The sequence below is a fragment of the Harpia harpyja genome, chromosome 14, assembly GCF_026419915.1.
Source record: "Harpia harpyja isolate bHarHar1 chromosome 14, bHarHar1 primary haplotype, whole genome shotgun sequence".
Classification (NCBI taxonomy): Eukaryota; Metazoa; Chordata; class Aves; order Accipitriformes; family Accipitridae; genus Harpia; species Harpia harpyja.
The window spans coordinates 18367231-18393038 of NC_068953.1; the positions used below are offsets into that span (position 1 = coordinate 18367231).

General features: G+C 41.3%; 2 protein-coding genes across 11 annotated transcripts in view; one reads left to right on the plus strand and one right to left on the minus strand.

Annotated features, from left to right (window-relative positions):
- DENND4A (DENN domain containing 4A) overlaps positions 1-7191 on the plus strand; it is a 64057-nt gene extending 56866 nt beyond the window's left edge. For 3 of the 5 annotated variants that reach the window (XM_052809100.1, XM_052809101.1, XM_052809102.1), the window contains 5 exons: positions 395-512; positions 673-699; positions 1210-1372; positions 2953-3017; positions 3252-7191. In XM_052809100.1, coding sequence (XP_052665060.1) covers positions 395-512; positions 673-699; positions 1210-1372; positions 2953-3017; positions 3252-3388 — 510 coding nt within the window. In that variant the 3' untranslated portion in view covers positions 3389-7191. The remainder of the gene's footprint in view (positions 1-394; positions 513-672; positions 700-1209; positions 1373-2952; positions 3018-3251) is intronic. The other 2 variants (XR_008238407.1, XM_052809103.1) reach the window with 2 other exon arrangements.
- Positions 7192-8106: 915 nt separating this feature from the next.
- SLC24A1 (solute carrier family 24 member 1) lies at positions 8107-25215 on the minus strand. Of its 6 annotated transcripts, none has more exons than XM_052808598.1 (11): positions 25040-25213; positions 24483-24604; positions 22392-23460; positions 20583-20645; positions 19435-19543; positions 13409-13495; positions 11434-11537; positions 10705-10905; positions 10242-10331; positions 9214-9380; positions 8107-8589 (listed from the first exon to the last, which is right to left on the minus strand). In XM_052808598.1, exons 3-11 carry the CDS (start codon positions 23313-23315, stop codon positions 8340-8342), a joined length of 1995 nt encoding a protein of 664 aa, XP_052664558.1. In that variant the 5' UTR covers positions 23316-23460; positions 24483-24604; positions 25040-25213; the 3' UTR covers positions 8107-8339. The 6 variants fall into 6 exon arrangements, with proteins under 6 accessions (XP_052664558.1, XP_052664562.1, XP_052664557.1 ...); XM_052808602.1 differs by lacking the exon at positions 24483-24604 and having other exon boundaries at positions 22392-22548; positions 22927-23460; positions 25040-25212; XM_052808597.1 differs by lacking the exon at positions 24483-24604.
- Positions 25216-25808: the final 593 nt, after the last annotated feature.

Sequence of the window (25808 nt, forward strand, 5' to 3'; positions counted from 1 at the left end):
GTCAACTGAAGGAAAGTATGCGTAACTCCAGTACTTGGGCTCAGCAGTACTTGTGTGGGGTAAGTGTTTAGCTTGTACTAGTCACACTGTAATTTATGATCCTCAGTTATAAAGAAGATAAGTTTCTAGTTGGTTTTATTGCAGTTTGATGACTAGTTAAGCAGTAGAAGGAAGAGGAAGTTCTGATTTTAGGCCTGTAGGAAGATATGTAAAATACTCATTTGCTACGTCACCGACATCCTGTTCAGATTTAGCTTTCTCTGGTTTTGCAGCAGTTCTAAGATTAAAGCTTTTTACCATGAGGCCTATAGATGTGAAGATATGTTTTAAATACAGAAGTCCTCTGTCATGACTTTGTAATAAAATATCTTTATGTATGCATTCTCCTGTTCAGATTCCACGAAACTGTATGTCAGAGGACAGTAAATATGTTCTTATTCAGATGCTATGGGACAATATGAAATTGCATCAGGATCCAAGGCAGCCTCTGTATATTTTGTGGAATGCTCAGAGTAAGCTTTGTTTCTTGTGGGGTTTTGGTGGTGTTTTTCTTTTAAAGAACAGTTTTCATTTTGAGCAACTGAAGAATGTGTTTTGAAAAAAGATGGCTTTGTGGATATTTCACACAAGATACATAACTGATTTTTGATCATACTACTTTTTGTCTTGCAGGTCAAAATCGCACTCTTTTGTTTGAGAGTGAGTGTTCAGTTTGGTGTTGCTATTCTAAGTTTGTGTGACTTGTTTTGGGAGGGAGGGTGGTTGTATGTTTAGTGGTAAACTGCTTGAACAAGTTTAGTATTCCAGCATATCTGTTTCAAATCATTGACCAGTATCTCCAGTGGCTTTTTCTTAATTGGGAAGGGAGGAATAAGAGGGAATATGTTTCAGTGATACGCTGAACTTGTATTGACAGTTCATCCACTTAGCTTGTTTTCTTATTTTTAGAATGTGCTTACTAAGAATTTTGTTGCCAGTGTTGGATCATATGCCTGAATATAGCTCATGACCCATTACAGCTGTTTTCTCCTATGTGTTTTTTGTGTTTCTTACGTTGATATTATTTTGACTTGATGTTTATTGTTCTTTGTTCACTACATATTTGTCAATGTTTTCACAGTTTGTATAGCTCCCCACCTTTTTTTAACAACTTTCTACTTGCTGCACAAAGAATATATTTATTCTTACAGCATTTCTAATGTTTTCCAGCCCAGAAGTACCCAATGGTCCATTTATTGCAAAAAGATGATGACTCTTTTAATCAGGAGCTCTTGAGAAGTATGGTGAAAAGCATTAAGATGAATGATGTCTATGGACCAATGAGTCAAATATTGGAGAGATTGAACAAATGGCCACATATTAAAAGACAACGGTAAGAATATGAACATGCCTAACTGGAGCAAAGTTGGACAACAATAAGGCTATTGTAATATGAATTACATTTTCATAGTGTGTTTTTTAAAGAAAAAAACCACTGGTTTTCAGCAGTGTTCTCAAATTTATCAGTCTGGTAAATATTCTTGGTTTTGTGATAACTTTCACAAACTTAGTTTCTCCATTTTTTTTTTTTTTTTCTAAAATGTTTTTCACTTTTTCCTCTCTGTCATGGTTTAACCCCAGCTGGTAACTAAGCATCACGCAGCTGCTCACTCACTCCCCCCCACCTAGTGGGATGGGGGAGAGGATCGGGGGGGGAAGATAAAACTCATGGGTTGAGGTAAGAACAGTTTGGTAGAACAGAAAGGAAGAAACTAATAATGATAATAACAACAATAATAAAATGACAATAAGAATAAAAGGATTGGAATATACAAAACAAGTGATGCACAATGCAATTGCTTACCACCTGCTGACCAGTGCCCAGTTAGTTCCCGAGCTCCCCCCTGCCCCCCCAGCCAACTCCCCCAGTTTATATACTGGGCATGATGTCACATGGAATGGAATACCCCTCTAGCCAGTTGAGTCAGGTGTCCTGGCTGTGTCTGCTCTCAACTTCTTGTGCCCTTCCAGCCTTCTTGCTGACTGGGCATGAGAAGCTGAAAAATCCTTGACTTAGTCTAAACATTTGATTACTTGGCAACAACTGAAAACATCAGTGTGTTATCAACATTCTTCTCATACTGAACCCAAAACATAGCACTATACCAGCTACTAGGAACACAATTCTCTCCCAGCTGAAACCAGGACATTCTCCCTCTCCCCTTTACAGACACCTCTTTCTTCTTACCTCTGAATGATGGGAAATCAAGTAGGGGGTGTGTATATGTGTGTATATTTTGTTATTAAATGTTATTTATATGTTAGTGGCTTTTTTAAAAATAAAAACCCCTACACTTGTTCGTAGGGTGCATGGGTGGATTTTTTTGGTTTGTTTTTTTTTTTAAGTTTCCAGTAGAGAGCAGAAGAGGAGCTAAGAAGAGAGGTTAAGTCTCATTTAGGAAGTTTTTTTCCATTAGCAGTGGAATTAGTGAAAATTATTTCCTATAAATTTCTATTTCTTGCCTGGATTTACTGATTCTTATTTACAATAGGATATATAGCAGTCTTTTCAACAGCTGGAGCATTGACAAGGTGTTTATTTGCTTGTCTGCCTGCTTTTTCAAGATAATGTAGAAATGCAGAAAAGCAAGCTCCTTACTTGTTTGTCAAATTTGTTGGAATTTGGTTGAGTGCCTTAAGTGCATGCTTCACTCTGCATGCACTTGGTGCAACTTCCAGCACATCAGTGGATGTCTTAAGGACCTACCACAAGTGATGTCCATACGTGGGGAGTCCAGGGCATTCTCCAGAGGTCAAATGACAACATTTTGGAGGTGGCAGTCGGGAATTATGTTCAAAATGCCACTTTTTAAAAATAAGTTATCTTTAAATGCTTCAGTCTATTTTTAATATAGATTGTTTTGTGATATATTATTGTAGTATATAAATTGACATTTCTTTTTATCATTTAAGGAGCCTTTACAGAGAAATACTATTTCTTTCACTTGTTGCCCTAGGAAGAGATAACATTGATATAGGTAAGTTTTATAAATTATTCAAATAAGCATAGGTGACGAATGTATGCAAACTAGGTTTTCAGCTTCCCAAAAAAGAAAAAAAAAATCTGTAGATTAGATGTGTGCCGTTCTATGGTAAGTGCTGAATAAAAAGGACTTTACAGCTGTTTTCTGCTGATAAGTGTACTACCTGTCATTGTATTTGGGTTGGGGTTTTGAGCACAGTATATAGAAGCTGTTTTTCTATTTCTGCAGATGCTTTTGACAGAGAGTACAAAATGGCCTACGATCGTCTTACAGCTAATCAAGTGAAGAATACTCATAACTGTGATAGACCACCAAGTACTGGAGTGATGGAATGCCGAAAGATTTTTGGAGAACCATATCTTTAAATATACCTAGATAAAGAGGTGATATCTATGATGTATACCTGTGTAAAGTAACCACTTCAGTCACAAGGAACATCTCAGTCTTCAGTGTTCAAGAACATATGTACAAATGTACTGTGGCAGAAGGCCTTGGAAAAATTAGGCCTATCTACAGTTGTGGAATGGACAGAGTGAATAATGGGCCAAATATTATTTCCCTGTCCCTTGTCCTTTCTGCAAATCAGTGTGTAGAAAGGAAGATTCTGAACAAAATCAGGTCTTTAACTTGAGACAACATGTTACAGTTCCCTTCTTAAAGAAAATTAAGTAACAGGTGGACAGAAACAATGCACTGAAACTAATGTGAGCGAAGTAAATTCTTCAAAATCTATTGTTTACATAGAATGTTCATGATGTTATGAAGAGCATACAAAGTTGTATTATACATATTTTAAATTGTTTATAGTAAGTTGATATTTTTTTAATTTTTTTAAATTACTGGAGTGAATTTTAAATGGACTTGCTGCATAAGCAATACAGTGCTTATTTTTTTTGCAGTACACTGCTATTTATAGTAACTTGTCCAGTTACTTTTTGAAGAGTGATTTGTTTTTAAAGCAGAACAGAAAATGTTAACCTTCACCTAGACAGTACTCTAGATAGAGGATTTCTCTCGTGCACACATACCACAGCAATCAGAAGGAAGGTATGGTAAGCTTCTGTAAAACTCTACTATGAACACACTGATGTCTCTGTAAAACACTTCTGTAGAAACCTCCTTCTCTTCCTTTCCTGTTCCCTTCACTCCTCACTCCCTAGTAAAGAGAAAGCATATCGAAGAGTCCTACAGATTATGTTATGGAATCAGTCCATCTCAGCTGTTGGCATTTGTTAATGTGACCTCGTTACAGATGTAATACAAAGCAAATGACAGCTGGCAAGAACTTCTTCATAAACATGCAGTGTTCAGAGTCTTGGTGGATGTGTTTGAAACACACTAAATATGACATGTACATAATGCTAATCCAAAGCCTTTAACTGAAGTACATACAGCAAACTTGCTACAGGGAATATATAGGGAATGTAACTTATTGGGGCATATTGTGCATAGTTAAATGTAGTTGGAATGTTTGGTCTCTGTTTCACAGGCAAAGCAACTTTTTTTTTTCCTGTGAAGAAAAAACTTTATGTCAGTCTTTGTGGTGCAGTCATGGCTTTTGACTCATGTTTTCTTGTTTTAGAGATTTAAAAAAATGTTCTGTGCTCTCAGTCACATAGCAACTCCTCACCAGAAGGTAGGCTACAGAGAAAACATCAGAAGTCTTGTATGGAGGTGGGAAAACAGACATTGAATTTTATAAAGCACCCTAAACAAATTAAACCATGCTTTAACAAATAGCCTTGTTTTAAGTAATCTTAATGGTTCTCAGTTCTAATTTCTTTTAGTTGTTGCTGTTGTAATACTTCTAAATATTTAGCTGTTACATTAGATTTTATATTTCGGTCTGCCTACCAGCAGGTATTTTTTAAAATCTCTTTAGTTTGCAAGTGTGATAACACAGCAATACTTAGTTAGGCAAAAAGGAGATAAACTTTAAAGCTCACATTTACTTCATTAAATGAAACAGAGTGAGCCTCTTAGAGGCTTAAATGAGAAGTAATGCTGCTATGAAGCTCTATGTAACCTCCTCCCAGACCTCTGTAAAGTAGTAAGAAGATGCTGCCCTAAGGAGAAAGGATTTAAAATTTGAAGACCTGCAGGTGTATGCTGATGATAGTTACAAGATGCAGTCTTGTTGGATACAGCTTTCATTGGGTAATACCTCTTCTCTAATTTGCTGCTAATTATGTAGCTGACCTTTTTGAAAGTAACCCCCCACCCTGAGGTAGAGCTAGCCATGCTACACTTACCAACATTTTTCACATTTAATTTATTTTAACAATTTGTGATGCTCTCTTTTGTACCACCAAGCTTGTAAAGTATTCCTCATGCATGAAATATAGCTACTACTTTTCTCACCCAAGGTATATGGCAAACAGTATATCACTGTAGGGTAGATACATACCCCCTTCATTCTTCTGAACTATTGTGAAAAACACCAGGTTATTTTTAACATGTTCATTGTAAGTACCTATTAGTGTGCATGTATGCTTTGCTCTGTACAGTAGGTACACTGTATTTACCAAGTAAAAGTCACATACAGTAGTTGCTGTGTATATAAACTCCTACATCTTTGTGCTGTGTATAAGGTAGTGTTCCTAGCTCTTTGCAGTTCTGTTTCCCATGTCATTTACCACTTGGGGCAGCCACTGTTCTATAGGGCCTTCAAGCCATGAAGGAGGGCAAGTGCTTTTTCCAGAGCTGCCATGGTGTGTTAGAGGTACGGAGCTATGAAGTAAGCTTCACGCTTCCTATTTGAGTCTGGCAGAAGCGACTGAGCCTGGTCCCTAACCACTTCTCACTTACATGTAGCACTGCAACTGTGTGTGCTGGCACAGGAATAGATGCAACACTTGCAATACGTGGCCCACTTTCTCCATTCCAGTCCCAGCTTAGTTGTAAGTACTTCAACTGTCTTCAGACTTGTAAAGCCAAGTTTGCCACTTCATTCAAATATCAACAGTCCTGCCAGTATTATCAGAAGAGTATATACTGTACCATGAAAAGGATTGTATATGCATCCTTCAGACAAACAATCTTACTGTGTTCTTGCATCCTCAGAGTGGCACTCCTGAAGCATTGCTGATGTTCAACTGGGTGTGCTTTTAAATTACTATATCATGTAGTAGTTCATCAAGTGAAATCATTATACTTAATGAATTTTTATAAAGTCTGTTGCAAGTCAGTCCACTGTAAAAATACTATAATAAAATATAGGTGGAATAGTGATATGCTTTAAGTGGGAAATTTTCCTCATTCAAGTCACGATCAAAACGTAGGTCCTGAGGTGGATAATTCTTAAGCATCATACAATTCAGTGTTGAAACAGTTTTCAAATCTCACTGTCCTTTATTTACAAAAGCAATTTGAGTATATTTTCCAATACTGCAAAGATGGATAAATAAAAATGAGACATATTTTCAATTTAAAATTTTGTATGAACTGAATCTTCTCCTTTTGTGTACTAAATAATGCTTATGTCAAAAACCTTAAATGAAGGTTTTACATTTGCAGTGCAATATATATTTTGCTTTACTTATGGTTCCACTGGAATAATTATTGGAGATGAAATACTGAAATGTGAATGGAAATTGTGCTGTCTCTCTGACACTGCTAACTGTTTCCCTTTTTGAGAAGGTTTGCTGTTGGTACAGTTACAGCCTGATGAATTAGACTTCCACTGGCAAGTTAAATGATTTGTACCCCAAGAAAGAGAAAATTCCCGCATGTAAAAATCTTTGTATAACAAATGGGAGATGCAAATAGTAATAATAGAGAGGGGTATGTCTGGATATTATCTCACTGGGATTTAAAAATGGTACTTTGTTAGTCTGCAAGCAGCACTTTTTAAATGAATGGTTGTAGATTTGTAAATATGTAATGTTTAAATTTTATTTACCAAAAACCAGTATGTTGGAAGTTTGCTTTGGTTTGTAGTTCCTTTAAAATATGCAAGTCAGTGTTCACAATGTTAAGTTGGGGGTTTTTTTCCATCCCATCCAAAAAAGAAGTTTTACAGTGAGTCAATAAAAAGCTTAAAATCTTTCTGGTTATTTTCATTAACATTTTATTAGATGGATTAGAATGACAGAAATGTCTGCAACTCAACTACATTGTTTGCTCACATGAGGCATTGTTAACATTAAACCTTTCAGGTTTGTTGATAGTTGATGTCAGTGGCATTATTTCATAGTGGTTAAGTAAAAGACAAGAATTGGTGCTGGATACAATACTCTGAGAATTTCAGAGATTAGTGTCGGGCTGAAAACAAAACTCAAGCAGTTCAACTTCTTGTAGTATTTCTTATTCCTGGTTTTAGTTTTTATTAGTGGTAATGTGGTATTCTAACCCCAGTTCTTCTTACAGTAAGATGTAAATCCATATGAAATCACACTTGCATGCTGGCACTTACCGTAAGTTTCAGGGATTGTATTGCAAGATCAGATACAGATTTAAAAGGAGCCATATGGATAGCTTTCAGGATTGCTTTGCAACTCTCAAATCCTGTGTTCTGCATGCAGAAATAACTCTTACTACTTTGCTTTTTCCTTGAAAACCTTAGTATTACATTTCCCACAGTCTTAAGAGGGCCAGCAAAAAGCATTTTTTCTGAAGTGCATCACATTTTCTTAGAAGTATGTGTAGAGGACCGGTTGTGGATGTTTTATAGTGGCATTCACTGAAAGGATGAAAACTACCTCTGCATAGGGAAGTCACGGCAAACTAGCTGCAGCACAAACCTCAGGAACCGCTGTGCTCATTGCTTATATGCAATTTGAGGGAGTTTGCTTCTGAGATGCAGAATGTGTGTCCACACAATGATTTTAAGCAGAGTAGTTCTGTAAAGGCAAGCCATAGAGGTCTGATTCTGTTGAATTCTGATTCTGTTGAATTCTGATTCTGTTGAATTCTGATTCTGTTGAATTCTGATTCTGTTGAATTCTGATTCTGCTGAAGTACAGCTCATTGATTTCAGTGAGTTTGACCAGATTACTAAGTCAGAGTGTGTTTCTGAAAATATTCTGTGCTGAAAATCAGCTCCATTAACTTGAGGGGATCAGCCATACTGAAAACTACATGTATGTTATTTGATGTTGGTCACTTCATTATTTGATCTTTTCTGATCCTAAACAAAAATAGTAGAGGCTGACATACCACTTTAGAATTTCTTTTTTTTTTTTGTAGTATGGTAAAGGTATTTTATTTTCAGTAAGTACGTTATAATTCTGTTGCTTTTTTCAGTAGAACAGTTGCTACCTTAAACCCCTTTTGATTTTTATGTATGCATACATACATCTTGGAAGTGTCCAAATGTCATACAGATACTGGGCAGGATATTATCTTGTCTTCTAACATGACACTGATGATCAAAAACACAAAGTAAAGAGCAAACATAGTGAACCCCAGTAGTTTGTTCATTTTCCATTTACATACAGCAATTGAGATAATCACAAATAGAAGCATGAGAAAAAGAAGAACAATTGCACAAAACAAACCATTGCTACTGACTGCAACTGGACTGAGTCCATTGAAGACAGAATAAAGGAACCAAGGAACTGGCAAACTGCAAGTGAAAGAAAAGTAACTGAAATTAATGTTTTAAGGCAGTTCATTTTCTGCATCATAACTACGCAATTTTTCCAAGCTGCTACAGAAAAAAGATGCATGATTGCATTTAGTATAACTCAGCATAAATCTAAAATTGATTATGTTCGTGTCAAAAACTGCATTTGGATAATACTTGCATTATCATAATGCAATCCAAGAATCTAAAAGGGTTTCTAAAGTAATACCTATGAATTAAGTGTTTCAGCATGCTATAATAAAGAAGTAAGTCCTGATGCTTTATTGATGAAAGATACAGGCACAGATACTGAGCCTTGATTGCGTAGGACCTGAATGTCTCTGAGTGACTAGATAAGTATCCTGTCTGTAAATCTTTGATGTTAGCCAAAGATTTGTTGCATTTTTGTCTTGAAAAATCAGTAGTTTTCTGTTGTTTCAAAATCAGGTGAAGATGGTGGACTAAGTTATAAAAGTCTGTCTTTTCCGGCTGGATAACTGGTTGCCCAGCTGCCCTTCATTTAATTACGGCTAAAATGAAATTAATTAAGACCATGTTTGGAATAAAACAGCTAGCTTTGTATTTCAGAAGAAATGCATCTTTTGGCATTGAACTAATACTCACCCAACAGTGATATCGAAGATATTGCTGCCTACGGAACTGGAGACGGCCATGTCACCTAAGCCCTTCCGTGCAACGATGACACTGGTGATAAGGTCAGGGATTGATGTTCCTGCTGCCAGTATGGTTAACCCCATAATTTCCTCTGATATCCCAATTGTTTCACCAACCTAATTATACATAAAGAAAGTTGGGTAGGGCTGTTAGTTTTGGAACATGGAATTTAATTACTCTGTGCAGTCTTCTAGGCTTTGTGCCATATTTGAGTTAAATATTCTGAATGCTCTTAAACATGGTAGTATTTTTCTGCTTTATAGGATAAAAAGCTAAATTTCATAGCGTATGTTGATCTCGGATTTGTTCTATGCTGTAGGGCATCTGATCATAGTGTTGCCCAGACTAAGCAAGGTCAAGGCAGTTACCGTGCAACTCTTCTGTCCTAAGTTCATGTCTTCTGGATGTTTTCTACCTTTCCCTCTCCAAATTTAACATCGGCTATGTATGATCTGAGAGCTTTGGGAAATGACAGTCTTTGGATTTACAGCATGATCAACTATACTGTGAATGTGCAATATATCACTAAATACAAATTCTGATTCTACAAGATGCAAGTATTATTTCCCAGAATACCAGGTGAACATTAAGGCAATGGGAGTTGCGATCATTTAGCAGCTTCCAGAATCAGAACCTGTATTTTCCTAGAATTTTAATTAGGTAAGGGATAATTATGGTCTGCACAGAAGCATTCATCAACGAAAAGGCAGCATTAAGATAAATCTTGACGGCACTTTTCCTTTCGCTGATGTGCAAGTTGCCTTGGAAGCTCTCAAAAAAGAATGACTCTTTGTCAAATCGAAAAGAATGAAATTGAAATTCCCTTTTGGGTTCTAACAAAACAAAATTTCTACTGTTTTGATGGATGACTGCAGCTGTAATTCATCAGATAAAATGCCACAGTGACACTATTCCCTCTCTCTCCATCTACTTGTTCTGAAATGGTCTTGTTTGCAGAGAGAAAATAAACCCCTCACCTGGTGAGCCCACCACACCATGAGGTAAGAGAATACAGCAATCCACATGATGGATCCAAAAAATGTGAAGACAAAGAATTTTTTGGAGTCCTGTTAAAATCAAGTTTGAAAAGAAAAACAAGCAGAAGTTTCAGGAAAGTTAACAATCCCCAGTGAAAATTATTCACCTGAAACACTTCACTGCAATCAATTGCTTTAACATGGACCCTGGTCTCTCTAATTCTATGTATTTTTTGTCAGCTTGATTAGATGACCAGTAGTTGCTAGTCTTTTGTGGTTTATTAAATTAAGTCTCTGGAACTATGTTATGCTGCAGGTGGGGCACTTGTCCCACTCCTTGCAGCATTAAACAGCACTTAAGTATGCAAAGACTCTAGACATGGAAAAGTAGAACTGGGGGCTCTTGCCAAGAGGAAATCTATAGTTCAGTTAATCCAGTAGCAGAAGGAAGACAGATTCTTACTGGGTTTCTAACATCAGGCATAGTGCTCCAGAGAGGAAAGACAATGGGAAAGAGGAAAAGGTAAATTGCTTGTTTTTTCCTAGTTTCTGGCCATTCAAGAGATAATGGCTCATCGTTTTCATCATTTTCTGTGCTGTTATCATCACTGTCTTCCTCACTCTCAGAGCTGCTGTCTTCTGACGTATCACTGTCTGAAGAGGGCTGTAGAGCAGAAAAAAGAAACAAAACCCAGTATGTTTTCACACTAACAAGGAGCTGCACAGTGTTTATTCACCATGGCCTTGCCTTGGCAGAGGTCACATTTGTAACATGGCTGAGGGCAGCCACAACCCACATCTTGCTATTGTGGGACAAAATCCAGGCATGCTCTATCTCAGTGCCGGTGTATTATGTTAACTAATTTGTATCCATTAACTAGAACCAACTGTTAGACAGGGTTTTGACACAAATGAAACATATACTGTCTGTCCTTGGAAAACCTTTCCTCATCAGAACAGCCAAATTACAGTACCAGTTGGTGTCATATTTTGGACCTGATTTGTGTTTGTAAGCCAAAAGGCTTCAGCTAACACCTTAATATATCTCGTTACTATGCACAGAGTCTATAGTTGCCAGCTATGGGAAATGGGTTGGGTCCTATCCCAAAAGCTCTGGAGAGGGAAGAAGGAAAGTACATACAAAGTTTGGTCTGGACTGAGCGCTTATTGCCTATGATGCTTATTTAAATACCTGTCCGTCTTGTGGTACATCAGCCTTCTGTTTGTCTTTGCTGGGTTCAGAATCGCTGGCAGGAGTTACCTGAACGGTGCTTGTTGCCTTCTTTTCCTCTTCTGCTAAAAGTGATAAGAAGGAATACTGGTTTCAGTCATGTTAGCATCAGGTAGTCTTCCCCTTGCTCAGCAGTGAGGTTTGAGCTTCCTGCAAAAATGTGTGGGATTTCATGTTAAATGCAGTCTGATTGTTTAGATTTTCTGTTTGTCCCCTCTGTCTTCTGTGGATTATGATTAGTAAAAGCTGGGCAGAATCTGGCCCACCTGGCATAGAATGATACCTTGTTGCTCCTATGACCTTCTATCTGAAACTGCAGTAAGAGGCACATGCATAACAACAGGGAAATGCTAATTATCTGATCTACAGTTGAGTGTTTCATGGTTTCAGTGTAGATTCTGAAGATCTTATTAAAGCCATTCTTAAAAGCCAGAAAGGGTGTAAAGATTTGCTTCCCCTTTTTTCTTAGCAGAGCATGGCATTCTCCAGGGAACTGATGTTCTTTGAGGCTTCTGAGAAATGACTGTTAGGTGCTGCCAGACTTTAATCCCTAATCATTCCGTAGGTATTCAAATGCAAATAGGAAAGTGCTGACACATACAAGGAAATAACTGCAATGTCCTCTGCGCTGTTCCTGTGTTAACCTGCGTAGCCAAGAGGAACACAGAAAACTCTGTATAGAATAGCATAGAAATACAGATAACAGAGCAGAAGTGAGAGGGAGTGCCTGATTCTCTGCTTAGTCACAGCAAGGGCCCTTTTCAGACTGCTGCAATTTAGGTTAGGGGATCCCTTCCACACAGTCAAGCCTGTCAAGTCAGTAGGACTGTGTTATCCCATGAACTGTACCAGGATGGGGTATTACAGGGTATCTTATCCTGAACTGGGTAAGCTGATCCAGTACAGCGCCTCACAGCTGCACTAGGGAGCGAGTCTAGAGGGGAGGTTTTCAGAAATGCATGTTTTCAGTGAGTGCCTTTTGGGATTTCTGAAACCAGGCTGTAAGAGAGTTCACCTGGCATACCTTCAGCCCAAAGTGGGAGACAGAGCGATAATGCTTTTGGAATGCGCACAGCTCTATCTATGCACCAACAAAGTTTGTGGAACATGTCATGGGGTGAAAATTCATAGTTCAGTGAAGTCAACATGGTGTTGGTAACTTGCACTGAGAATTTACTTGTTTCTTAAACAGTATTTTCCTCAAGTCTGGTCTCATTCACATAGGTGAGGCTCAATGTTGTGAAGTGCTCGGATGACTGCTGTACTGCAGCAGGGTGCTTGTGGAGGTGGGACCTCCCATACAAAAGTCTGCTTGTTTTCCAGAATCTCCAGCCTCACTGACAGCACAGACCCATGTTGTAGCACAGGCTAGCTGCTGCTTCTGAATCAGCTCAGAAAGCCTGTGTGTCAGTAGTGATATAGAAAAACCAAAACCTGTTAAAAAGGAGGATGCACAGACCCTTGGAATTGTTATAGACAAAGTCAGTGCAGCTTTTCTCTCTGGAGGAATCTTTCGTGCTCTTCTGCAAGCGTGCCAAATTTCCAAGCTAAAATGAAGGTACTTTGTTTTAATGAACACCTCATTCGCAGGGTCTACCAAAGATCAGAGGCATAGCAGCACCCAACTGTTGTCTGTAATAGCCTGATTTCCCCTCTTCTACCCTTCTGGTGGCAATTTACACTACATCCTTGTAGCACTTTCTGTTTGGATGCTATCTCACTAACCACTCCTACACTCCTGTGGGGATGGCTTTTATTGCCCACTGTTAGCATACATCGATTGATTTCTGCTGCGTTATTATAGAAGCCATCTGTGACCAGTAATAACAGAAAATTTGTGTTAGACCATAGTGTTTCTTTGCCAGCCCTTGGGTATTGAGTGCTGGGAAGGTGAGGGATTGCAGTGCAAAACAAGGCAAACTCTGCTTGCACTCACCTTCTGGTTTTGATCCTCGTCCAGCTAGAGTCTCTACTTTGGCCTTGGCTATGTTGCTCAGGATGTCAACCCTGTCTTTAAATTTTGCTGTGGATTAGAAGGATACCTTTGTCAGCAGCTGTCAGCTATGCAAAGCTCCCTTTACCTGCCTCCCCCCAACACATGCACACTCTTGTCCCCTTCCTCTTGCATGTATTGCAGTCGACACTGACTTGTGAATTGTCCTGCTGGCTGTGGCCCTAGGTTTTGGCTGCTGCTAGCTGATCATAGCTCTTATATTTAAATGCTTAGCTCATATTTAAATCTTAGTACTATGGTAATTATGCCAGCAATTTGACATGTAACCAATACTTTCATATTTAAAAGAGAATCCAGAGGGAAGAGAAATCCCTTCCAGGCCAGTAACACAGGGGTTATCTGTACTTCATAGGAAGCAACTGCAGAAAGAACAGAGGGAGAGTTTCAATGCAATATTATTTTGTTCCCAAAGGACTGTTGATTTTTTTTCAGGCTAGATTATGCGCAAGCTAAAAATGACACCTTCCTTCTGCCATGTGGCTGTTGAAGAAGCTTTACTGTGCTGCTTGCAGCCTGGTGACCTAATGGTATGGAGAAATAAAAACATTTTATGTTCTAGTTATCCAGAAAATGATTGATTTCTCTAAGTATACATGACTGTCTCCTCTGCTGCAGTTGATCTAAATTCCTGGTATCCAGGTTCAACATGGCCCAGGCTACCCGAGAGATCATCTTCACCAGTGCAGTGTCCAGTACTGTATTTCTGGGACTGCTGAGGACTTCTTCCACTGTAAACCATGCTCTGTTCAGCTGAGCTGCTTTATTGTTGTCTTACAGTGAACTGTAAAACTCTGTATGTGTGTGTGTCTCCATAGTTAGGTATTGTGCTCAAATATCTTAACTCCTACTCTCATTGAAAGTGAGCAACCCATGGGCTCAAATAAAAGCCTCATTTTGCTCTAATCTGTATCCTCTGCTGAGCTGCCTACCCAACAACTAAGCCGAGGGTCACAGGGTTTGCACATGGACAGTAGCCACAAGAAATTGGCCATGCTATGCTTGGCTAGTGCACAGGGCTGTAAATTAATTTCCTCTGAAAGTTTTATCACACTGATTTAATCTACTGTACTGTTGGCTATGCAGCCAGAACATGCTGTTGTCATTTGCCTCAAGGGCAGGGCCCTGCCACTTTATTCATCACCATGATACTGAGTCAGAAATAGCAGATCCAAGGCCATGAGCCACGCAGGCAGATCTACTGTTCTGAGCTGAATCTTGTGAAAATCAGTAGACTCTGGTATATGTCCAACAGCTGGGACTGGCTCAGACATTAAGGCCTCTGGGGACGAGTCCTATTCTGGTGAGATCCCTGTTACCATCTGACAGAAACATTTTTCACCAACTGGGATTTCCACTGAACACTGGAATGGCTGGACAGAGATGAAATGATGAGCTCTTCTCCTTTGAAAAGATGGCTGGCACTAAAGAACCTGAGTCTTCCATGCTCCTTGTCAATATTGAAGCCTACCAGAGGGGATGCGAAGCACTTTGTTTTCCCCTTCTACTGATGCTAAGCACAAGCATACCCATCAGTGCAGGGCAATGAAGAGGTGACCTTTTGCTCCCAGCCTCCTCTAACCACTGGGCAATGCATCTTTCTGTTCAGCTTTTCCCAGAAGCTGTTGCAAAAGCTTCTGTCAGCAGGGTCAGGGCAGTCAGGCTCAGCCTGAAAGAGATTATATAAATTCAAGCTCCTGGCTTCCTGCCCTCACCTAGGCTGCAAGCTCTGAGCACTGACCCGAGCAGAGCCTGTGAGCATCTCTCTGTCAGGATAAACAGATTAGGTCCAGGCCACTATCCAGCTCTCATGAGATCAGTCTCATTTAAAAAGGTGTTAATTCCTCTGACACACATTTCATGCAGCACGAACCGAGATTGGACGAAGAGCTGCTGTAAGCTGGCCAGATCTGCAGGTCAGCATGGGGAGGAAGGATATCTGTCAGCTCAGTCCGTGCTAGTGCTGGGGATTAGCTGAGCAGGCCAGCGTGCTCGCCCTGTGGGGTGTGCGGTGCTGCATCGGGCTGCCCTCTCACTGCGGGACTGCAGTCCCCTGGGGCACTCGCTGCTGGTAACTCTGCCCCCAGTCTGAGCGCCCGTCACACAGGACTTACCTGTGTCCAGGGGCCCTGAGATGCTCTTCAGGATGATTCCTGTCCTAGGGATTAACAGCATTCAGGCTGGCTTTAAAGTGGCAGCTGAGCTTCTGCCTTGAGTTTGGCGCTTATCTTTAATTAATTCTTTGGCTCTAGTATTTAATCTAACAGGACTAACTTAGAACATGAACAGCAGGAAGGATTTTTTTTTCATTAAAATTTGGCATGAACCTGGAGAATTTGGAGATTCTGCTGTCTAAAAGTGGAAGTAAAAAAAAACCTTCATGATTCCTTTTGCCCCTTTGTATCATGATTCTCTTAAAACAAATGATTGAATGCTAATGAAGCAAGGAGAAACTATAGCTGCCTTCAGTCTTCTAGCTCAACTCTAGCCTGCAACACTGCCTGCTGCTCTATTCTGGTCTAATTTCCAAAATCATTAGCTTGTTAACTGAGGCATACTGAAGGTAGACAGCTCTGACAACCTTGCTGCTGGAGCCTTTTTCTTCATTCAAATGTAAAAGCAGGCTTCTGTCTTCTTCCGTGTATGGCTAGAGTTTAAAGAATAATCTGATGGTAAGACTGGAGATTCAGAAATGAGAAGGTTCCTCAGTCTTTCCAAAATCCTTGCTCCCTTTGATTCCCCGACAGTTCCCTCTTGTGTCTAACCGGAAGATGTTGAAGAGATCTCACGCTCTGCTTCTACACACTTTCAGAGAAAGTGGGGAAAAGACCACAGTTGCTAGAAATTCCTCATTTAAATAAAAAAAAAAAAAAGAAAAGGCACTTTGAAAATAAAAGCTTCTATCAAAAATGTAATTCAGGATGCAATGTCAATATTAGAACTTCTAAAGTAAAACACCTAGTCTCCTGTACACAGAGAAAGAGACTTAAGTAATGATCCCTTCCCAATAAAAAAACACAAACATTCTGAACTTAAACCACTGTTCAAATGAGAAATTTTGTTTCACACAGAGGTGTTGCACTAGGAATAGTGAAACAAAGTTTGTATTTCAGACTTCTGTATTTCTAAGACCTCTGCCTCTGGAAGTTGGTTTTGGAGGTCCAGTGCTGGCAGTTTTTCCACATTTTGCACCCTTGCTGCCCTGAAACCGCCTCTGTGCTGCCCAAATGAAATGCAACTGCAGCAGAAAGAAGGAAACCCTGCAGAGATCCCAATTTCAGTAGGTTAAGTTAGGAACTGCTGAGCAATAGTTGGCAACCTTTTTCTTTTGTAGAGTGTTCTTTACCATGGCCTCTAAGTGCTGACGCTACAGGCATTGGCAAGAAGGAACAAGGACCCTTGAGGAAAGATAAATTGCTTTGGGATCATCTTTTGTGTTACAACCTAATTACAGAAATGTGTCTGGTACAGACAGTGCTGCACACACTGCAGAGAGAAGGACTTTGTTGGTGATCAGTGGGAACTAGGCACCCAGCTGTCCTGAGGGTACTAAAGTGCTGCAGTACTATTAACACAAACGCTGAGCTTGCAGTCCTGATATGCCTTGGTGGGTTCAAATCCTTTTTCAGAGTCATCCTGGGGAAGTCACTTCATCTTTTCGGCCAAGATCCTCAAGGCACTTATGTTTCTCATTCTATTCATAAATTACTCCTTTTCTCCAGACTCCCTTTTCTTTAGGTATGAATTTATCAGGGTAAGGAGTGTCTCCTACAAGATACACAGGACCTGGGACACTGGCTGCTTGATTTTGAGTGCTGTGCCGTTATAATATCAGTAGTTTCTTTATCATTATCTTTTCTAAGGAGCTGTCTCTGTTCTAGCAGTGTTGAGTGGAACAGACATGTACCTGGGGCAGAAGTTTTGCCCTTAACTCAATGGCATTATTATAGTAAAGGGTCTAAGAAATAACAACCTTTTGGAGAGACTGTAGCCCATCTTCACATCGTCCCTGTTGTATTAGACTTGCTTAAGTACATATGGTCACACTCCCATCTAGTGGCTGCCGCATACAGAGACAGTAACTCAAACTCTGCATAGCTGAGATCAGAGGGGAAGTTGTCTTTCAGAGAAGATCCAAACTGCCCTTCCAGTCCCGTTTATTCCGTATTCACGAGTCGTGGTAATAACAGCTTCTTTAGCAAGGCCAGTGGCTTAAAACTGCATTGAAACCCCCCAGCAGTGTATTCTGGGCTGAACTGGCTGGGGCAGCACTGGAGCACTCTCCTTAGCCTGAGCCAGCAACCTCAGGCCCCCACAACTACTGCGGAGGTCCCAGGGTTTCACCCGGGCACCAGCCTGGACCTGAAAGCCAAGCGTGTGCTGGCCTGGGGTGGGCAGATGCTGCACAAAGACGTTTAGAGGTGCAGGAAGGATGAGATGGCGCTGGAGGGTCTCTGAGGGGCAGCAGTCCCTCAGGTCTGGCACTTTCTGATGCTAAATGAAATAGCATGTCCTCTTGCAAGTTTTTGGTGCCACTGATACCACCTTTTCAGGGGATGGGAGGCAAGGGGAGTAGAGCAAACCCTGATGCGTCTGGCTCTTGTTAGGCTACTGTTAGTAACACGATGGGTGCCTTCACTAAAATCTATCAGAGCGGACACTTCTCTGTCTTGCTGTCTTTATCAAGCCTCCTTTGTTCCCTCGATCGCTTTGGGCAGCTGCGATTTTGATCTGGAGAGTCCTTTTTGTAACCTCTGTGATAGACAGGAGAGGTGTTGATCTGCTTAGCTTCAATCTCTCTTTGAATGGAAGACAGATAATCTCTTTAGAACAAGTAGGGCAGTGGAGGGGCAGGGCATGTGCTGAGCTAGGAAGGAATATCTAAAAAAGTATTTTTTTTAACATGCTTCACCATTTCTTGGAAAATGAACCTCCACATACTGATTGTATTAAAGTTGATACAAAGCAGCGCATTAAATGTTTGTGCACAAAGACCCTGGGTCTGTCTGGAGATGTGGCGTCTCTGCACTCTGGGCAGTTTAAAAGAATGTGTCTCTTCTTAGTCCTGAGCTGATCAGCCCTTGACCATGGGGATTTGGCCCATTGCCTGCAAAGTACTGTGGGTACAGCTTACCACGACAGTGGTAATACCACAGTGTTGCAGGTGGACTTTTAGAGGTGTTCAGTGTTGGTCTAAATCAAGTGCAGATTGGCTTAACTATCATAACTAGAATATGCTGTGTGTTTTAGACCTCAGCTGGGATTTTAACCACTGTCAAAATGATAATTCTTCAAGGTTTTAACTTCTTTTTCCTCTTCTTCAGGTTTATGCCTTGTGAGGGGCTGTGTGCACAGCTGGGGGGGGTGTATAGGTAATGAGTTCTTCCTGTGTTCATTTTCCCATTATAAATGAGGCTGATTGATAGATTGAGCAGCTCTTTCTCGAAAACATAGTCAGCATTGAATGCTGCTGTTTCAAGGCTGGAGCGAGGTCTGAGCTAAGAAGAAGGAAGGTGTGACATGCTATGAGACAGAGTAAGCCTGCAACTCATGTTTGCTGCCCCTGCTATCAGAAAGACAGCAGAAGATAGGGGACTGCAGTGACCGCCACCGTTTGCAGGGACCCCTGCAACAGCAGCTGCTCCATGTGCCTTCGTCCTCCCTCAAGCAGCAGCTGCCACCACAGCAGTAACCAGTTTGGCACAGGCAAAGTAGATATGGCAGGCCATAACGTGAGGTGTTTGTCCTTGCTAGCCATGCAATCAGAAGGGGTACAAGCCACTGTTGCAGAGCTCCCCCCATCTAACATTATCTGTGGTACTCAGAGCTGCATTTCAAGGATGAGCTGCTGATCCCCAACACCCTGACATGGAAAGGCTGTATTCCCAGTTAAACTGCTCTGCGCTCAGGGCTGCAAACCCAAGTCCCTCAGACATGGAGCATTCACTCACCTTCTGCCAGGGGGTCCAGGGTGTGGATCATGAGTTGGAAGATGGTGCTGCGCATTTGAGAGTTGTGTAGGGAGGCTGAGCTGCTGCCTCGCTGTAAGGCTGATACAGGCTATGGAAAGGTACAATGCAGCAGTCAATAGCAGTTTCCTCCTCAAAACATCTCCAACATTGGTTCGCCTCTGCCCTGGGGATGCATTTATATGGAGACTGATCTCCCCAACCCAAGGAGCAGCCTCAGTATGGATTTTAAACAGCCTCTGCATTCAAGGTCACAGGGTGGCTGTCAGTACTGACTGTTCACAGCAAGAGACATGGTCTTGAGATAGCAGGGCAACCTGTCCTTAGATAAATGCAATGGGCTCACATGAACTCAGCATCAATACAATGGTATTATAAATTATAATAATCAAAGCATGCAGGACTTTTAGTCATAAACTTGATAATAACTGTGTAGATTTATATGCTGTTACAAGGTAATGCTACACTCATGTCAAGTGTCCTGGCTTAAACCTGATAGCTCTGGTGCTCTGTTCTTATAGTCAACAGCTGAGTCCTAATGAGCTTTTGACTGAACATTGGTTAGAACAGGTGGGTTAAGTGCACAGAGGAACAAGCAGCATCCATATGAGGAAGATAACACCTGTTATGTTATCTGTGTATGCAGCCACTACATCAGCTAGGCCTCTCTGTGTAATGGTTGCATGGGGAGGACAAAGGGTCAGCAATTTAAACAGCAGCAGAGGAATGAGCTCTTCGGTGTTTGCTATGGGCAAGGACAGACCCTACCAACCTCTGCTTTAGGAGCCCAGGAGGAAAATTGACCATGAAACGAGGTAAGAAAAGTCATGGTCTGAATTTCTTCTATGCCTGTTTAAGGCATAGAATGAATAGCACTCTGCTAGTCAAATCCACTTGGGAAGCCTGAGCTGTCTCTTAATTTTTATAAAAATTCCTTTGAGGACACAACTCAGCCAGGTGTCCTCTTAAGTAAGCTGTGGATATTGTGCCAAGCATGGCTGGTTCTTTGCACAAAGTAGGTTTTGGTCCAGGTTTCCTGACACAGAAGTTGACACCTTATTCACAACATGACATGGGGAGGGGTTCAAAATACGACGACTTTAGATCCCTGTAAAGTTGCTTAGACCTACCTGCAGCTTTCTCCCATCTGTTGGCTTCTTTGTTCCATCATCTGCAACTGCCCCACTGCTTTTCTGCATGCAAGCAAAACCAAAAATAATTAAACACCACTACCACTTCACCTGGTTTTTCAGGATGATAGCTCTTCAGGCTACTGTCTGTGAGAAAGCTAATACAAATGACTATGCATGGATGCTACTGAAAGATCTGAAGCCATGTGCTCTCCATAAAACTGTGTGGCCTCCAAGAGAAACAGGATTCTACCTACAGCTCCTCAGTGAGGATGCAGGTTCCTGGAGGTGGACTCAAATGGCCTTTACCATCTGATTCCTGCAGATATAGACAGCCCCAGACTTCATCTCCAAGCATCTGTATCCTTACCTATTTTCCAGCAGAGGCAGAGTGAAGGTGTAAAGGGGTGTTTTTTTCCAGTGATCAGCATTACTTTCCATATAGGTAATTTATTTTTCCTAACGGTTAGGTCCAGCAGCTCTCTGTCATCCTACTATACACTAGTGAGAGTTCTCTGTAAAATTAAAGTGTGTTTGTTTTTTTTTTTCCTTCAGTCTGAAGGGTTGGATTCAATTTGTGATGATTAGTGATGTCCACAGTGTTGTATGAGTATAGCTGCAGTATCTTGCACATGGATCCCACTGACATGTAACACATGAGCTTTCAGGACTCCCAGCCACGAGTGCTGGCTGAAAGACAGACCGGGAGGAGGAAAGAAAAGCACTTTCTTGATTCTGCACCACCTCAACTATCCTCACCCCTCTTCCTTTCTTTCCTTAAATTATGTGGAGTGCTGAAATCAGAAGGGGCAAAGCATGCTTGAGTGCCAGTGACACACATCTGACTAACAAAGCATGCCAAAGCCAGAGGACAATTTGAAATCTAGTGGTTTCTGCTCGACAGTTGGCAGTAGCACAGGTCAAGAGGAAAAAGAGGCAGTAGGAGAGTTGGGGAGGGACAGAGAAGGAACAAGTGGGCAGGCACATTTGGGAAGACAAAGCCGCAAGTGTTCTGGAGGCCATGTCCTGGCCAGATCTGCTAGTCTGAAATGGTAATTGGCTCTGGGGACACCTTCAGATACTGCCTTTGTGTAAGCAGTCAACTCCTCCTTCAAAAGACGAGTGTAGGGTCCTAGTCTCAAATCTGGAGTGTGTAGTTACAGCCACAAAACTCCCTGTCTGAGCACCAGCAGCATACAGAATCATCTCTGAGCGCACAGAGCTGTGGTCGGTGCATGGAAATGGAATTTGGGCATTTCGATCTTGTTGCCACATGCTGACTGGGAGTGGTGGCAATGGCTGACAGATCCCTTTCTGTGCTGCATATCAGGTAACAGGTGATACCACCAGTGTCTCAGCAACACACCTAGCTTCAGAAAGGGAAAAGAGAATTTCCTCCAACACCTCTCATCTGCAAGAGGCTTGGACAGTGCCTCTTACAGAAGCCTTTTTTTCCCCTGTTTAACACAAAGTTGTCCAATCTTATTCGCAGACTAAGAATGTGTTCCTGTGGCTTTTTTGAAACTCCTTTACAACAACCAAGTAAGCAAAATCCCATGCATGTCTTTCAAAGTAGGTAAACAACTGCAGCTGGTATCTTTAGTAATTGGAAGGGTAGAACTCCCTTTTTGTGGTGTTCTCTAATTTCTTAGAATCTCTACTATCAAGATTGCATTTCCCATATTTTATAACCTGTATTCTGAGGTTTTGTTTGACTATGCAATTTGAGAAGGAGATGCCATTTTTCTCTGTGGTTTACACTAGAATGAATTATTTCCAACTTGCCCTCTGAACAATAAGGACACCAACCTTCCGTGTATGCTCTGCTGATGCTGCCTGCACAGCATTTAGCTTCTTGTTCAGCTCCTGCTTCACCCATTGTTCTAGGTACACGTTCTGTTTCATAGTGAATACGTATGTGGCATAGGCAGTCAGTAAAAGGAGGCTTTCCCACCAATCAATGACACTGTCTAGGAAAAACAGGATGAGCATCAGTAAGTCTACAATGTAGAATGAGATGTCTCTAAATAAGGGCCACCATGTCAGGTGGAGTATCTCCCTTGAGAAGAGGGCACAGGTGCCAATGACAAAGAGGATATTAAACACTGCTGAGCCCACAATGGTACCGATGCCCACATTGCTGTGTGAGATGAAGACACCTATGAGGGAGGTGAAGAGTTCTGGTGCTGATCCACCTGCTGCCATGAAGGTGGCTCCAGCCACATCTTCAGAGATCTGCAACTTCTCTGTGATCACTCCCAAAGCAGGGACAAAATACTCATCACACACTATGGCCAAGGCCACAAATACATATACCATGCCAAAGATGTGAAGTACAACCCACCCTTGCCTGCGTTCTTCCACACTGAATAGGTCCTGGGGATATTCTCCTTTGGACTCATATGGTGGCTTTTCATCTGGGTAGCTTTCACTGACATTTTCTTGCTGTGGTGGTGTATTCACTGATGTAGTGATGGGCACAGTTGGCTCAGGATCCACATAAACACAGTGCCTTATTTTGGGTGCTGCTGTGACATTGCCTGTTATGGCAGTCTTATTGCTGGAGAGGTCCCTGGAGGTCACTTTGATAGGGTCCATGAGTTGGGGTGCTGTGTGTGGTGCTGGAAGGGCAGAGGGGCTGAACTGGAGCTGATAAAGAGAGAGGACCAACACTATGGCAAGCAAGAAAAAGATTCGGTTCCGTTGTAGCCGCCTTCTCCGTGGTAAATGCATTTCCTAAAGGTTCCAAAATCAGAGCCGTGTCCAGAAGCCACTGAAGACTTCTCTTGATCAGCAATTTGCACTTATGTTCACCATTGGAGTTTCTAGCTGATCTTAAGCATCAGGAGTGAAACTGCATGACACAAAGTGTAGAAGCCTGCAAAAGAAAATCTAGTGTAAAAAATAAAGTACTGCAACTTTCCACCATTTGGGTAACATTACTTCACTGACCGCTTTTTCTATTTTTCAATAAAAAGAAATGGATTTAAATGAGTAAAGGCAGATCTAGATTCAGGTTTCAGTCTTTTTTTTTATGACAGTAGGCTATGCTGATTAATAATAAAAGGTTTGGCTTAATAGAGAGGAGTTGGCCATGATAGTCCAATCTGAGCTGAATTCTGATTCCACCTAATGGCCACATCCAGGAGCTATTAAGGCTTGTGTTTTCACTTGAGTCCAGTTGTTATTCTGTAATATTAACAATTGGGTCAATGTTCTGCAGGAGGAGAGGATATGGCTTCTGTCAAGGAACCGACTTTAAATTGCTAGAAAAGATGACACCCTGAAGACATGATCATGCTGTTAAAACCTCCCTCCTAACAGACCAGTTATTCACCTAAGTAACCTCAACAGGAGAATGAAAACTGCTTGATAGTTCCCAGCCATGCTGCTTCGTGGCTCTCCAGCCTTGCATTTTCCCAGAATACAAACCAAGCAATGGTGAGCTTTTCTCTTTCAGTTTGAGGAGAGCATGAGGAAGACTTCGTCTTAGTAAAACTGAGGGTGCTGAGCATCCATTCGTTTCTATGACTACATCTTTTCAAGCCTTTCTGCAGAAATCAGAACTGGCAAAGTGGAATTGTAATCATACCTTTTATTAGGGGATAATTAGCATATCTTGCATGATTATTTGAACAGCATTTAGAAAGGGAGAGAAATTGTAAATGCCAGAGTGACAGAGCCTGCAACTGTGACAGTATGGAGACAGTGATTTGGGGCTGGACAGGATTTAGCCTTCAGCACTGCTTGAATGTTTTACCTCAGAATATCTCTTCTCATGGATTCCCCCCCCCTCCCCGCCCCAAGTGCGAATATTATGTTATTCTTGAGCTGGATGTGAATCATAGTTTTGTAAGCCATTCTCAGATAAGCTCTTCATGCAAGTTAGCACACACTTACCCTCTTGCATAACACCCAGTGAAGTAATCAGCCTAAATTTCTTGCAAGACAGGCATTATTATCTTCTTTTAAATAGTTGGGAGGATCACTAAGGCAACAGTAATAGAGGGTCATGGGAGTACCTAGATAAATAGATGATATAAGCTTTGCTTTTCATATGTAAAAAAACCATACACATGCATATGGCAGAACTGTGTAATATGTATAACAAATTGCACGTTATTAGAAAATAACCCTTCCTAACAAAGATAAAAGAGTAAAAAGAATGACACACAACAGAGGATATATGCACACACTCCATTTAAACGCTGTTTTTACTTCTCCCCTCCAAAATGAGCTGCTTAAAAGACCTTTTGCAAGCAGAAACATATCCAAAGCTAGGATCCATTGTAAGAGCTCTCCAGGCTTTCACAATACCTGACCATCAGCCTCAGCAAAGAACAGTTGCTCTAGTCTTGTAAGTTTAGCAGTTCTCTTACTCCTGATTAACTCCTCACTGGTTGGACTGTCTCAGTTATGAGAGACCTGAAGCAATCAAACAAACCTCCACAGCTTACCTTCCAAAGATGCTATCCGAGAGGAAGAGGAGTACCAAGGGTTGAATGTAGTGCTGGAAGCTTCTTTGATACTTAACAGCCAGATGGGAGATGCTGTTGCAGAGAGAGGCAGATGAAAATGATCCCATTTTCACGATGCCTCTGCTGGTGGAGTTCTAATACAAGAGAGGGTCAGGTGTGAAGGACATATTACTGGCGGAATAGCCAATCCAGTTTAATACCTGCAATCCCTAAGAAGATTAAATAGTATTGTATAGATTTGGGTCTATCACCGAAGCCAATATCTTTGTCTGCTACTACAGGTTATTCTGAGTATGAGGGCAGGCAATTATCTCCATTACAAACTGCCAGATGAAAGCACCAACTGTGAGACACGTATCATTCTCATGGCAGCTATGGAAGAAAGCAGCCAGGGTAAATCACACTGCTCCTCTGCATGGAGCAGTGGTCACTTAAACAAGACAACTTGCATGTAGCTTCATTGTGAAGCATCTCATATGGGTGACAGGCCAGAGAAGCAGCTCTGCTGGCCTTTGCCACAATATGAGTCTACTTTGCAGTGCCAGAGGGAGGTTGAAAACTTGCTGTCTTCTGGAAAAATCCCTCAGCTCCTGCACCACGACAATGGAGGCAGAGGAACCTGCAGGGCCCTGTGGGCAGGCAGTCCCTCGCTGGCAGACCAACCCGAGGATGGTGTCAGTAACTCTTGTACCAAGTGGCACCGATATGGTGCAGCTCCACAAAGGAAGAAATAACAATGTTCCTGGTT